Source organism: Cladosporium halotolerans (genome assembly GCF_011745625.1).
Source record: "Cladosporium halotolerans strain TM138-S3 chromosome Unknown Sca4, whole genome shotgun sequence".
Lineage (NCBI taxonomy): Eukaryota > Fungi > Ascomycota > Dothideomycetes > Cladosporiales > Cladosporiaceae > Cladosporium > Cladosporium halotolerans.
In genome coordinates this window covers 845003-859682 of record NW_027191455.1, presented here as the reverse complement: position 1 = coordinate 859682, position 14680 = coordinate 845003, and the positions used below count along the sequence as shown (strand labels likewise).

The 14680-nt window shown below is 57.6% G+C and overlaps 5 protein-coding genes across 5 annotated transcripts; 1 reads left to right on the top strand and 4 right to left on the bottom strand.

Moving 5' to 3' along the window:
* Positions 1 to 224: 224 nt before the first annotated feature.
* WHR41_01775 (uncharacterized protein) lies at positions 225 to 2846 on the top strand (the record flags this gene model as incomplete). The annotated part of the gene is made up of 1 exon (XM_069370381.1): positions 225 to 2846. One exon carries the CDS (start codon positions 225 to 227, stop codon positions 2844 to 2846), a length of 2622 nt encoding a protein of 873 aa, XP_069232929.1.
* An 834-nt stretch (positions 2847 to 3680) lies between these two features.
* Positions 3681 to 5193, bottom strand: WHR41_01774 (uncharacterized protein; the record flags this gene model as incomplete). The annotated part of the gene is made up of 2 exons (XM_069370380.1): positions 3681 to 4258; positions 5139 to 5193. The coding sequence occupies 2 exons, from the start codon at positions 5191 to 5193 to the stop codon at positions 3681 to 3683; spliced, it is 633 nt and encodes a 210-aa protein (XP_069232930.1).
* Positions 5194 to 6955: 1762 nt separating this feature from the next.
* WHR41_01773 (uncharacterized protein) lies at positions 6956 to 7669 on the bottom strand (the record flags this gene model as incomplete). Its single annotated transcript, XM_069370379.1, has 1 exon — positions 6956 to 7669. The coding sequence occupies one exon, from the start codon at positions 7667 to 7669 to the stop codon at positions 6956 to 6958; it is 714 nt and encodes a 237-aa protein (XP_069232923.1).
* A 407-nt stretch (positions 7670 to 8076) lies between these two features.
* On the bottom strand, positions 8077 to 11372 carry WHR41_01772 (uncharacterized protein; the record flags this gene model as incomplete). The annotated part of the gene is made up of 3 exons (XM_069370378.1): positions 8077 to 9284; positions 9340 to 9493; positions 9752 to 11372. 3 exons carry the CDS (start codon positions 11370 to 11372, stop codon positions 8126 to 8128), a joined length of 2934 nt encoding a protein of 977 aa, XP_069232924.1. The 3' UTR covers positions 8077 to 8125.
* A 693-nt stretch (positions 11373 to 12065) lies between these two features.
* Positions 12066 to 14543, bottom strand: WHR41_01771 (uncharacterized protein; the record flags this gene model as incomplete). The annotated part of the gene is made up of 1 exon (XM_069370377.1): positions 12066 to 14543. The coding sequence occupies one exon, from the start codon at positions 14541 to 14543 to the stop codon at positions 12066 to 12068; it is 2478 nt and encodes an 825-aa protein (XP_069232925.1).
* Positions 14544 to 14680: the final 137 nt, after the last annotated feature.

Sequence of the window (14680 nt, the reverse complement as noted above, 5' to 3'; positions counted from 1 at the left end):
TCTGCTTTGTAGACGCCGCCACACTCCATCTCGCCGGGCAACAACATCCTTCGCCTGCCCGGCCGCACCGCATCTGCACCCATCAACGCCCTCCGCCTACCATGTCGCAGGCCGCGACCTCACCTCCATACTCACAGCATCCTCCACGTGCATCCAGGTCCACGCCGACGTCCAGCACGCCCTCTGCGCGCCAGCACACCGCCGCCGCGCATCCTCCAACCATCATGCCGCCATACTTCTCTCCTCGCCTCCCCACCCCGCACCACAACACCGCTCAGGGCGCGAAGACGCCTAGTCCGAACTATTTTGGCTTTCAGTCCGGCGATCATGCCGGCTACATCAACGACGCACCTCATCATGCCAAGCGCAACTGGAGTCCGCCATCCTCAGCTGTCCGCTCGACGGCCGCCATTTCTCCATCCGTCGTTCCCCATGACCAGAACCCGGATTACGATGCATTTCGAAAGCAGTCCGAGGGCAACAAGACTTTTCAACTTGGCAACTTCGGCACGCCCAGTTTCACTATGAACCCGCCGCCCGCCACGCGGCCGGCGCCTTCAAGGAGTGGAAGCCGACAGTCGTTCTCGACCGGGGCCAAGCCCATACCGGGTTCGCGAGACAGCGCACCGCCTACTTCACGAAGCAGTATGCTTGATCCAACAGTAGCCGAGTTGTCTCAGTCACCGAAGCGCATGCTGTCCCCTGGCTCTCTGACGTACCCCGAGCTGACACGTAGAGCGTCCCCAGCTTCACAGGTCGCCTCAGAACACCACGCGGAAAAGCACCAGAGAGACGGATCGCCTGATCGTCATCCCCGAGTCAAGCTACCTCTGGATAAGTCCTTCGTCGGATCTCCTGGTGTACAGAAGCACCGTGCCGAGACACTGCCCATCAAGACCGACGGGGAATCGCAACTGCTCACCACGCCGCAACACATCGTGAACTTGCTCTCAGCTGCCGAGGAACAGGTCCTGATACTGGACCTGCGCGTCTCGACACAATATGCACAGTCTCACGTGCGGGACGCGCTCAATCTTTGTATCCCCACGACGCTGTTGAAGCGACCATCATTCAACGTCGAGAAGCTGGCCGAGACCTTCAAGGATGACGAACAACGCGAGAGGTTTTGCAATTGGAGGAGTAGCAAATACATCGTCGTCTACGACAACAGCTCCGCGCAACTAAAGGATGCCACGACGTGCATGAACACGATCAAGAAATTCCAAGCGGAAGGATACGAGGGCACACCTTACATCATCAAGGGAGGGATGGCAGAATTTGCGAAGCGCTTCTCGTCCCACGTTGAAGCTGGAATCGACTCGAAGAAGGTCAGCCAGGCTACGACTGCTAACGGTGCTGATGGGCCGAAGGTTGCGCCAGTCATCGGAGGCTGCCCTATGCCGTCTACCGACAAGCCTGCGAACCCTTTCTTTGGAAACATCAGACAAAATATGGATCTCATTGGAGGTGTTGGTCAGCTCCCGCTCAAACACCCAGGTCGCGCGACGCAGAATACCGAGCAGCACGCATTCCCGGAATGGCTTAAACAAGCTGCGAATGAGAAGGATCAAGGTAAAATTGTCTCGAAGCGATTTGAGCAGATTGAGAAGCGGGAGAAGAAACGGATGGAAGACGCATTGTCAGGACAAGTCACCTTCGAGGAACCCAAGTCGGACGACCAAGACTCCGCGAAAAAGCCGGCAGAGAAGGGTGTACAGATTGCTGGCATCGAGAAAGGCAACAAGAACCGCTACAACAACATTTGGCCGTTTGAGCATTCCCGTGTCAAGCTGGAAGGTGTTCCGCAGGACGACTGCGATTATTTCAACGCCAACCATATCAAAGCTTCCCTCAGCCACAAGCGCTACATTTCAACGCAAGCCCCTATACCAGCAACTTTCAATGATTTCTGGAACGTGGTCTGGCAGCAAGACGTTAGGGTGATAGTCATGCTCACGGCAGAGAAGGAAGGTGCTCAGGTGAAGGCTCACAACTACTGGGATCAGAATCAGTACGGTCCTTTCCAGCTAGAATTCTTGTCCGAAAAGAGGGCATCTCTCGATCCAGCCAAGATTCACCGGTCCAGACACCGTCCTTCCGGTGGCCGCCGCTCTTCCATGAACCCCGCCAACGTCCCCTTCGCTCCTCAAGATACCAAGGACGAAAAGCCAAACGGCGAGCAGCCCTACGTCACCGTCCGCAAGTTCACCCTCCGCCACGAACAGCGCCCCTTCGACCGCATGCGCGAGATCACCCAGCTCCAATTCTCGTCCTGGCCAGACTTCGGCGCCCCCGCCCACCCAGCCCACCTCCTCGGCCTGGTAGAGCAGTGCGAGGCCGTCGTCTGCGCGACCAACAAAACCACCTCCAAGGAGCCCGAGCCGCCCAACTCCCGCCCCGTGATGGTGCACTGCTCCGCCGGCTGCGGCCGCACCGGCACCTTCTGCACCGTCAGCTCCGTCATCGACATGCTCAAGCGCCAGCGCATCAGCCGCCTGGGCGCCGTCGCGGGCGCGACGCCCGCCACACCCTCGCGGCAGCGCGTCGCCTCCCCCATGGACATCGACGGCAGCACGCCCGCCAAGCAGTCCGCAGCCCCGGCTCCAGCCGGCCAGAACTTCTTCGACTCCTTCTCCTCGCTCCCGCGCGGCGGGGCCGAGGACCCCGAGAGCGGCCGCTGGCTGGCCCGCGACGACGTCGACCTCATCGAGAAGACCGTCGAGGACTTCCGCCACCAGCGCCTCAGCATGGTGCAGAGCCTGCGCCAGTTCGTCCTGTGCTACGAGAGCGTCATGGAGTGGCTGGTCGAGCAGGAGCAGGGGCCTCCGGAGGTCGGGGTCGAGTGAGCTTTTGCTGCGCTTGTGCATCTTCCTTTTTTTTTTTTCTGGAGAACGTTTTTGCTTCCGGCGAAGGTGTCCAATGGCGTTTTTATGCGAAATCGAGCGATGCGGACTGCTGCTGCTGCGCGCGGCTTCGCGGTGGTCGCTGCTGGGTTTGCGGGTTTGGCTTCTTTGTGATTTGTTTTTTCTTTTTTTCCTTGCATCGTTGGACGGTGTTGCAAAATTGGGTCGACGGCTGGAGGAGGGCAAAGTCACTCCGATCGCTTGTTCAGGATTCATGAGTCGTTGGATTTGTTCCGAAGGGGGGAGCAAGAGAGGGAGAAGCTGGTCGTGGTGCTTGGGGAAAGGAGGCAGGAGAGGAACTGGAAGTGGACGCACAGTCCAGTACAGGTACATTTTGTATGCATAGCCGGTATACTTGTTACTCTCACTCTCGCTATTAGTTCAAGCTACGTGGGATCAGAGGATCTTCTCGAGATGTACGCTGAGGCGGATGGGGGAGGTGCGTGGGAGTGGAATATGGGGGGTGTTTTGTCTATCGTTGGCGCAGGGCTCTTGTTGGTGACATGTCTCGTGAAAGTACCTCTGGCAAGATCGTACGAAGTCGTACGTGGGGGATGCTGGATCACTCGCTTGCTCAGAACTCTGATACAGATTGTTTGATGCCAAGGTCTCAAGCATATGAGATGAGAAAATGAACGGCACGAAGGGAATGTCTGGCTTTTTCACTGGCGAAGACTTTCATTGAACGATTACGTCTGATGGTATACTGCTTCCTCAGCTTTGAAGATGGAGGAAGAGAGAAAGAAGAAGCTAAGACCGACACATTGGCTGCGCCTCTCACTTCTTACCCACCAGACCCCTCAAAACTTCCGCCTCAGCCTCAGACCGCGCCAGCTTAATACGCAGCTCGTCGCGATCCTTGGTCATGGCCGCCAGTGCCTCCTCAAGCTCGTCCAAGCGGTCCTGTCGGCGCTGGCGGTAGCGGCGCGCCGCTTCGGTGTTGCGCTCGCGCTTCCGCTTGCGCGTCTCGCCGGCGTCCTCGGGAGAGTCCGTCGGCACTGGGGATACAGTCGCGGGCTTGAGGCTGAGGACGGCCGGGCTGGTGTCCTTGGATGAATCGGGGGCCGTGACGCTCGGCGGCGGCGTGAGGTTGTTCAAGCCATGCCAGTCGTGGGGTGACGAGTCAGCTGGTGCCGACTGCGTCGTGAACAGGTTGTCCTGCGTCGTGGTGAGAGCAGACGCGGGGGTCGTGGTAGAAGATGTCCCAGAAGAAGTTGCAGTGGTCGGATGTGCGGTGTCACAGTTGGATGTTGTAGCGAGGACGGCTTCGAAGTCGAAGTCGATTAAGCCTGCAAAGCTATCGCCGCTGGCGAACTCATTTTGCGGGAGGTCCTGGTTGAGGAACTCAGAGAGGTCTAGTGGAAGCGAAGTCCAGTCTTCATAGTATGGGTCGTGTGGAGGATGCTGGTGTAGGTCTGAATACACGGGAAGAAGGCCTCGTTTATACGAGGCCGGAAAGCCTTCAAGGTGGTGGAGGGAGGGTGAGTCGTGCGCGAGCGCGAGTGAGAGATGATGATGGAGTCGGAGTCGAATAGAGGGTTGGAGGCGAGGCTTTATCAATGCCGCCAGGCCGGGTGGTACATCCAGAGGGCCGGAGTAAGCGATGGAGGGGTGTGATCTGTGCCCTACATGACTCCGCCCCCCGTCCCGTCTCACCGCGCCCCCATTGGAGACTAGCCTACCTTTTGATGTCTTCAGCTCCAATCAATTGATCGCAGCCCACTTTATTAGCTGTCGGCTCGCAGTTCCCGTTTTCTCGGCGAGGATGAATCATTTTGAGTGTCTTCTGGTTCTGGTTTCTGCTGCTGGTCCTTCAGGAGTCTCACTTTCTCTTTGACAGCGCCAAGGTTTTGGTCTTGACGCCGCGTGTTGTCAGCCGAGCTTACACCCTCTGCATACGCCGGATGCAGACCCGAATAATTACTAGCCAACTTGATGAAACGGCCTACAGACACAACAAGAGATTGGAAACAAGGACTCAAAGTCGAATGGTTTCATCTGTATTCAACGAGGAATAGTTGGCTCTACCAGCGAATGATGTCGTTCCGAGCCTTTTCGGCAACCAAAGAATCCCTCAGCTACCGGTCCCTCGTGCATTATCCTATCATCTCTTGAGTGTCCGACACGCCTAGCAACCGATATCAGAGCCCGTTGCCAATTCCGGATGGCCAGTCCAAGTTCCCGTATGGCTGAGTTTGCAACAAGGTACTTCAGCCAGCTCATCCCCAAAGTTACGAGCCAGCCGCACCGTCGTCTTGCACAACACAATCGTCTCGCATTTCTTGTCCATTGTGTAGCTCGCGAAACAACCCCACTAACACCCTTCTTTTGCGTTCGTACCCCTGATGGTATGCCAGCATATCAGTTGGCTCAATGTTGCGACAAGCTCATACGAAGTAGTAGCGGTTTGTCCAGCAGATGCTCAGGGACGAGAGCCGGAGTATTGATGGTTTCTCCCATGGCCTTATCCGCAACGTCGAATGGGATCAGGACTATTCCAAAGCGCGAGGGTGGAGCCACAGCCGCAGCAAGCCCAGGAGCGCCACGGCGATGTACCTTTTCGTTTGAGGTGGGAAGTGTCCTTGCAATATTCTGATGATAATGAGCGAGACGAAGATGAACCATACCGCTGCCATCTGCGATTGGTCGCTCCTGAACCAGGAAATGGCCTGCTCTGCGAGTGATGGCATCGTCCAGCTTTGGATAGCGAGTCGGGAGTATTTTGTGGGATTCAAATGTGATTGAGAGGACATGCAGCACAGTCTCGGTCTTGACGGGCTTCTGGTTCCGTCGAACGAGGCTGCGCTTGCACAGGTATGGACGTTTTGCAAGGTAGAAAGGAAGCAGCACCTCAGTCGCCGGCCCTATCGAGGCTCGAATGGCCATCGAAGAGCTCATCAAAGCATGCGATCTTGAATTTCAACAGCAAACTGCTTGCTCTAATCTTGCAATTTCCCTTGCGACCACAGGGATTATTTTCTCAGATGATGGGACGCTCTGCCGTAAGCAACCTTCATCGCCGCTGTACGATTGTTGAGGCACGAGTTGGTCTCCGCGTGAGTTGAAGGAAAGTGCATTGAGCCCTTCTCAAGGGCTGACATAAGTTGCTCTTGCCGGGAGAGCAGATATAAGCACAGGGACGAGAATGTATCTTGAGAGCTCGCATACCACGTGCGATTCAATTCCTCTCGGTAGCAAGGCCACCGATACAAGTTTCGGAGATGAAATGCTTGATACCAGCTGTGTAGTATTATGACAAAGGTATCCATGACCAGACGGAGAATACGCTTCGAACAACACATACGCCAAACGATACACCAGCAAGCACGCGGTCACGCCACTGGCGTTGCGCTGAGCGCCCGTCTATAATTGTCGGAGCCTCATCGCAGCCTAGACAAACAAATCAGCAATCCATTACAGCAATCAACAATCGCGACTGTTGAGTGAACGAAAGCATTAGACTAAGATATCATATTGACAACACTGTATCCGCATTCTGGATGGGAGTCCAGTCAAGAACGGCGAGTGAATAGGTTTTGTTTCATCATTGCGCCAAACGAGGATATTCGACGAGAGGAATGGTTGACTTACCGCAGTTTCGACGTTATCGAGGGTTTGGTCAAATCGTTGGTTAAAGGGCGGCATAAGGCAATGGTAGAGCAGGCTGAAGGCAAGAGATCTTCATCCTGATGCAAAGGGAGAACGTTAATATACTTGCTTATATCTATCGCGATGAGCCATGTTGAGAGCACATTTGTCTTTCTTAGTCGAAATAAGCTCCAAGCTTACAATAGGCATGGCACTTGGCAGCTCTCGGTTAACTCTTGTCTCAATGGTATGACCTCCATTACTTTTACTATAGAGAAAGAACGAGCGCAATGAACAACAAACGCTCTGGGTAATACTTAGTTGATCATCATGTCAATACGTCTCATCGTCAAGATGGTTCATCAAGATCGTCAGGATCTGTTTTCTCGGCACCATCAGGCCCCCACGTAGCCAACAATTTTGATAACAATGCCAGACATCCCTTCACTCGAGGATATCGGGACTCACATCATCTGTTGCATCCACAACACCGAGATGAGGTGCGTCCTCAGCCACGTCTCGTCAACGTGGCCCTTCTCCCCTCGAGACAGATACAACTTGCCAGTATCCTGCAACGAAGCCGAAGCGTCCGCGTAAACGGCGAGGTTCTCCTCCCAGAACTGCCCCCCTTCCACCGGCGGCTTCCTCCCATCCTCCTGCACTCCAGATCCGGTTTCTGACGACGCGCGCAGGATCCACGTCCCTCGCAACTCGCGGTTGCTCTGCACCTCGTCAAAGCACGGCTGCCGCCACTCGAAGCACTTCTCGGAACTCTCCGCTTTGCCGCTGTCGAAGCAAAGGGTGTATGTGATTGTGGAAAAGCCGCTGCGACGGCGAAGCTTAAAGTGAAGAGGCACCCCATCCGGAGTCTCTAGCAACGTGAGGGTAGAGTTGCCGCCGCCCTGACGATCTTGCACGGCAGTTGCGAGCAGGAGCCTGTCCGGGCCATGGCCTTGGAACAGGCGCATTTCGCTTTTCTTAATGAGGCCGAAGCGGTACTCGATGGTGAAGGACGGTGCGTGTGCCTCGGCTTCCTCGGAAGCATCGTCAGTCGACGGGGTGCCATCGGCGGCACTCAATTTGTAGATTGACACGGCATGCTTTGATCTGCCGCGCGAAAAGGGCGTCGACGCCTTTTGCGGTGCAGGGTGCACGAGGAAAGACTTTGTCCAGGCCATTCCTGCCGGACGACTCGGGCAAAGAGCGGCGTCGATGCCGATCACTCGAGGCTCAGGCCCTTCACGAGTTGCAGCCCTCGCAGAAACCTCCAGCTAAGTTGTGATATGTTTGTATTTAGCTAGGCTTTTGGTTGCAAGGAGCAAGTCAAGGGATAGGGATGTAGAAGAGATGTAAAGTGGCAAAGCGAACGTTGATCTTTGTTTGGAATCAGGATAAACCTACCTTTCTCGCCTGTGGGCCGCGTGCCTGACATTTTGTACATGTCTCGAAGGATCCCACTTCATCACACATGAAGGTGCGGGAGATGCCGGTCGTGCAGCTTCGCTCAAGCTTTCGGGGCTTCGCCGGGAAGCCACGTGCGGATGGAAAGCTTGGGCAACCTTGGCCGGCATTTGGCAACGAGACGTAGACGTATCGGGTGATCGAGCATTCGGCTGCTACTGCTGCTGCTACTGCTACTGCTGCTGTCTATCCACCGGCGTGGCGCCCAGAACCCACCCCAGCCCGCTCGCCAGCCCGCCGCTGACCGCATTCGTGACCATATCCCGCCTCCGCACCCGCTGCTGCCCGTCCTCTGCACTGCCCGCGCTCCCCAGGCTATCGACGCTGGCGTGCATCCCTTGCGAGCCGTCCGTCGAATTTCTTGCGGTGGCGCCATCGCTCCCAAGAGGGAAAGCGTTGCGACTGAAAGCCCTTGCGGCGCTGCGGGTGAGATCGAACATGCTGACAGGCGCTTCCTCCTCGCCTCTCCCAGCGCCTACACGGCCCATCTCGCGACGTTTCTGGCCCAGCAGCATCTGCGGCTGCTCGCCGGGAACCGCAAAGTGGCCCGGGAGCTGGGATGGGGCTTCGCGGCGGTCGGCAGCGTCGTCGAACTCCTCTTCGGCTTGAGCCTGTGAGAGCTGCAATGCAGTCATCTCCTCCTCGCAACGGCGCCAGGCAGACAGGATGTCGGTCAAAGCGGAAACGGGCGCGAGCAAAAGAGCGAGAGAAAGGAGTTCTGTGCGCTGCTCGAGACGTCGAAGCGTCGGAGGCGTGGCGGTAGAAGGACGATAGCGTCCAGCGAGGAAAGCGGCGCGCCAGGAAACGTCGTCGTCGACTGCGGCTGCAAGTGAATTGGTGCTGGTGTTGCGAGCGTGTCTGGAAGGTTTGTTGTTGGGAGCGGTGATCTCGGCGGCGGAAGGTGTGAGACGGCTAACGATGTAGGAGTACGCGGTCTCGAAATCATCTTCTCTCAGAGCAGCCTCGATTGACATGAAAGTGATGCGCCTCTCCGCATCGTTGCGCGCCTTGTCTCGAGCCTCTGCTCCAGTCATGGATTCGTCGTAATCGTCGGGTTTGCCCTCAAGCGGCACTATCGGCAGGCCCGCAGATGCCATGTTTCGTCCAATGGCGATCAAATCGTCGACTTGTGTGTAGCTCTTGGGATTTTGTTCAAGGACTTTGCTGACCAGACCAATTGGATCTTGAGAGACGCGGATACTGACGGGCTGGAAAGGTACGCCGTGCTGTAGTGTCAAGGAATAGAAGGATAAAGCATGAGTCGCCGAGATCAAAGCCATTATCTCGCGGAAGCGGTCACTAGAAGTGAAGTGAGATCGGAAAGCAGTGATGCTGCGCCGGCGTCAGCCTTCATTCTCACGTGCGGCACGTTGCAGCATCCACTCACATATCATTCGCCTTCTTAATGCCACCTCGGTTCTTGTTGCCGTTGCTGGCACTATCGTATGCTTCTAATGCTTTACCCAGCACGATGCTTTCGATCTGTGACAAGGACAAAGTCGGCGTGCCTCCGAAGTAGACCTGCTCAATTATCTGAAAGCCTAAAGGCCATCAGGAAATCTGATCAGCAAGGCCACTACTTTGAACTCGAGCAATGTCCTGATCTGTTGCTACGAACGGGAAAGTCAAGCACTCGTCTGGCACGCCAGCGGTGGGGCTTGTGTTCTCTGTGGGGTCGACATCTTCTGCTGGGAGGACCAATGGCGTAAGTGTTTGGGTTAACGCGATGGCATGCCAGATGGACAGTACGGGCTGTAACGGACTTCGGGTCAGGGAAGGAAAATGAATTTATCACTTACGACTCGCATCGGTAAACACTTTCAACATCTCAGCCTCAAAGTCCTCTTTGTCGATCTTGCCGAGCATGCCGGCACCATTCTTCGCAGCAATATCATCTGGGTCAATTCCCCAATTCCAGAGCCAGACGAGCTTCGCGCGGCAGGCGACCCAGTCAGTGCTGTCTCGCTTCGCCGGGCTAGACAGACCGCGGAGCAGCTTACGGAGCAGCTCCAGCTGGCTCTCAGCGGTTCCATAGAATTGTACCCTGGCCACATCCACTAGTGAAGACGTGAAACCCAGTCCGTGAAGTTGGTATGCCGTGTAGACATGCATCTGCAGCAGCATGTATGTCTGCATGCGTGGCGTGGTCAAGGGATGCTCAGGGGTAAGCAATCTTTCAGGAAGCAGGTCCTGCAAGGTCTGAGATTCGTCTAGCACGGTTGCATGCTTTTCCACAGCTGGCAGGCTCTCGACGCTCGTGGCCAGGTCAGGCGGAGGGACAAAGTCAAGCAACTCTGCGAGTCTGGCCAGCACGCCGTGCGCACCTTGTACCGTCTCTTCCGAAGAAGACTGGGCGGCGTAACAACTGGCAAAGGCAGCCTGCGCGTACTGCAGTTCGAGCTTCCGCAGGACTTCGTCGTCCAGATACGGCCGCAGCTGGCCCTGCTCGTACCCGCCAAAATCCACATCGCTGGGGCCATCCCATTCTTCGACGAGGTGTGTGACGAGCGGAAAGTTGTCTTGAGCGTGGCGCACCATCCAAGTATACACCTGCTCCCAGTCGTGGCCCGTCTTGTCCTCCTCCGACACGCCGTCGAGCGCGATCTTCCTCACACCGTCGGCCAGATCGTCCTCAGCCGTTTTGTCCTCCTGCTGGGCCTGCTGGGCCTGCTTATCCTTGCTGTAAAACGCCTTTCTCTTCTTGCGGTCAGTGTGCCCGTACATCCACGGTCCGACCAGGCTCTTCACGTCTCGCGCAACGTGGCTGTCGTCCGCGCCACCGCCTTCCTTCGCCGCCCTCGACAGCAGCGCGTCGACGCCCGCTCGACCCTGCCGTTTGCTGAAAGCCTCCAGCGACTCCGAGAAGGGATCTTCAGGGTAGTACTCGTAGTTCAGCCGGATCAGCGGCAGCACAGAGCTCACGAACCAGACGCGCAGGTAGTCGTTACGCTCGAGGAAGGGCTCGACGAGCCGGACGACAGCGTCCAGCATGCCAGTCTCCTCATCGATGAGCTGCGCGCGGTGGCACAGGAAGCGCGTGAGCAGGTCCTCCGGCGCGTGCGGCGGGAAGCGCGGCGGCCTGATCTCGCGCAGGTGCAGCTTCTTGACCTGCTTGCGGGCGTCCGCCTCGTCGAGGCCGCTGACGGGGCTGGTGTCGACGTCCACATTGGGCCGGTCGACATCGATGTACAGCCGTGAGCCGACCTCGGAGATGTAGGCGCGGTAAGAGAGCGGGTCGACGGACTCAGGGAGGTAGGTGAGGATGATGCGCAGGACGAGCTCGGAGGGAAGGGCGTCGAGGCGGGCGGGTGTGAGGGAATGCAGGGCCGGGATGTCGGCGGAAGAGGCGTAGTGGACGGCGAGCAGGGTACATTGGTCGGCCGAGAGGTCTTTGAGGGGCGTGGGCGCGGGCGTAGCCATTTTGCCTGGCGTACGGAGTGTCGTGGGGCGAAAGTTGTCGGTGAATGTTAGCTGTCAATCATAACAGGGCGTCTGCGGCGAGGTCGGGCGGCGTGGTGTTGCTACGGGGTTAGGTAGGAGTCCCGATCTTCTTCTTCGACCCACGGGTCGAGGGAGTTTTGGCGCGCATGTGTCTGTCACAGTCGGAGCCCGCTGCGGCGGGGCGTGACGTGGAGCAGCGCGGATCGACTAACGCCAACGAATGAGAGGGATGCGTGGATGCGTCGCCAACGCGGCAATCTGCAACATTGATAGCAACATCTCCGTGGATCGTGGAAAGATTGGATAACATTGCGTGAGAAGCTGCTTGGGTCCCGTTTGTGAGCATAACAAAGCGGATGCTGGTATGAATCATCTATCAACTCCTAATGTTCCCTCCCATTCCCATTCATCGTACACAATCCTGTAGCTGGTTATTGTAGCCTTATCAAAACAGAAAAACGCAGGAAATGTAGCATGACGTGCCATCCGTGTATCGCTTCTGAGCGGCCCAAAACGCCAAAAACAAGCGCCGCGCTAAAGGCGAGAAATCACGGCCAAAATCGAGACCGTACAAAGTGAAGCTCCTGTTCAGTGTAAAGGAAAAGGGAGGCTGGTGAAAGATACGAAAAGAGAGCGCTGCGGTCATCTCAAAAGCACCGCTGCGATCGAATCCTATTCGACCATCACATTCTGTCGCCGCTGACTGAGGCTCAAGCTTCGGCTGGGCTCTCCTCGGCGTGAAGAGGTGTAATGCCCTAGCGAAGTCAGCCGCCGCCGGGCCTGGGACTGGTTGTCTTGTTCGCTCATATCCTCCTCAACCACGGATGGAGTAGACTCGCGCGCGAAGCGACGCCGACCACCATCCAGGTTGAGGGAGGCCACGCGCGGGATTTCGCGATTGATGTCAGGTGCGTTAGCGTTAGCGCGTCGTGCGCTCAACGACTCGCGCAAACTAGGGCTGCGATGTGTAACTTTGCCTGACCCAGGCGTGTATTCGCGAGGACTTTGATGATGAGGGGAGCGGAAGTTTCCAACGTCGGTCATCGCACGCGAGGGCGGCCGGGCGTAGTCTTCATCTCCGCCGGCCTGCTCCTGGCGTTCAAAGCGTGAAGCCGCCTGCCTGGTGCTCAATCGACTGGGACGCTGCACATCGAGGATTCGGCGGGGCTGCGATGGGGTAGTCTCTTGTTCAGAGGTCGACATATCGTCAGCGCTGGCTTGAGGGCTGCTCAAGTGGTTGTTTTGAGGTTGAAGTCCAAGAATACTGCTCCTACGGGCTTCCAGACGGCTCAAAGGACGGTTGCCGAGCTGGCTGAGATCCTCACCGTAGGCCAGACTGGTACGTGAGTACTTTTGTTTGAGAGGATTTAACCTGGGCGGCGTTTCCGCCGCCATTGGAGAAGACATGATACTGGGCGCTTCATGCTTTCCGTCACATAACGCGAGACACAGGTCCGTCAAATTGCGGCACATGAGATCAGCTTTGCGGCGAACATGGCGATCGGACACAGTCACTCCATTGATGATGGATGCAGCAGAAAAGGTTGTACCTTGAGGTCCGGCGCTCCCAGTCATGGCTGCCAGTTGAAGCGCATCCATCGCTGTTGCCTCGAGAGTGCGGTACAAGGAGGTGCTGAGTAGTGCCTTCGCTTTTGAGAGCGCCGCATGTAGGGTAGGATGAATGTCTGCGAGAGAGATCTGGCCAGCCGCTGGGGACTTGAGGCCTTCGGCACCAGCCCTCGTGTCATTTTCCGATTTCCGATCTTGCTTCGGAGACGAAGTGATCGTAGTCGGCGCAGTCGTCGCTGTGCGCGGTCTTTCCGAGTTAGAGCCGCCACCAGCGACTGCCGCACTAGAGCTGGACGGCAATTTTCCAGTAAGCTCCAGCTTCTTGATCCTCGATTTCAGATCGTCAAGTTCATCCCAAACAGTTGAAGGGGCGGTCTGCGAGTCAACCGAGTCCGACTCCGCCGCTGATCGCTTCGCTTCTGAACTGTTTGCCGGAGAATCACCGTCAGAGTCTGCGGTTTTGACGTAGTTGCTGCCTCTCCGATTATCGTGAGATGATGCTGTGGATGGGTATCCAAAAGATGGACGGCGACGACCGAAAGTTGGGAGTTCAGGCGATTTTTCGGGTGATTGTACGCGATCGTGAGCGCGGGTGTAGGATCTTGGAGAGTACTCGGGTGCGGCTGAGAAGCGGCTTGCGCGCCTGAGTTGTGCGTTGCCATCCTCGTAGCGGGGCGAGGTGAAGCTGGTCCCGGCGGTCCTGTAGTTGTTGTTGGCACGGCTGGTATCAATATGTGTGCTGAATCTTGAAGAAGGGCGGGACGACGGAAGCTGGCCGATCGTTCGTGGTCGCTTGGTCTCTGTGAGAGGGCGAAGGGAGGGCGAACTCGGCGGGAGACGCTTGTCGGCCCAGGACGAGCGCGAACCGGCGCGCTGGGTGATTGTGGGCTCGCCGTCGGTGCTGTCCTCGGCGAGCTGCATGAACAGGTCGCCTTGCGCGTCCGTCGGTGTCTGGTCCATGTCCATGTCGGCGGAGCTGCCGGTCAGGGCTGCCAGTGTGGTGTCGTCGCGTGCGGGTTTGGGGGCGGCCGGGCGTGCTGTCGAGAAGGCTGGGTAAGAAGTGACGCGCGAGTGTGACGCTTGCGCGGGGCGGGCTCCGGACGAGAACCTGAAGACGGCGCTCAGGCCTACGGCATCGCTGCGCGGCGGCGAGAGCAGAAGAGAGCGGCGTGGAGTCGGCGTGCGCGTGGACGGCGCGGACGAGGCAGGCGAGGCAGCGTCGGCGAAGTTGTAGGCAAGCGGCGAGGATGCGAGTTCCCCCTTGGGAGGCTGCCGGTCGGTATTATAGCCCTGACTCGCGGCGTTATTGCTCAGCAGGCGCGACGGCGCGCGCGAATGGGCGAGGAATCGGGCAGGGATCGCTGGCACAGGCGGCTCGGTGTGGGAGATCCAGCTGGAGCGTTTTTCTGCGTGCGCGTGAAGCTGCTCGTCGCCAACGGTGCGTCGGCGCAGGCGTGAAGGGGCTGGCAGTTGCGTCGTGGGTGCATAATCGATGGTCGCAGAGGCTGGGGACTCGGGTGCGTGGGCGGGCCGGGCAGGCGAGCGGGTAGCGTGGCAGCTCGCGTCCACGCGGGCGGCCATGGGCTGCATGCAGTTTCTCGCGCGTGCGCGGGTGTGATGAGAGGATGGCTCGGATGGATCAGGGCGGGCGTGTGCGGGTTTGTGTTTGTGTGGGAAGCGAAGGCGTCGCTCGCCGCCTCGAAAAACAGGCCCTGCCG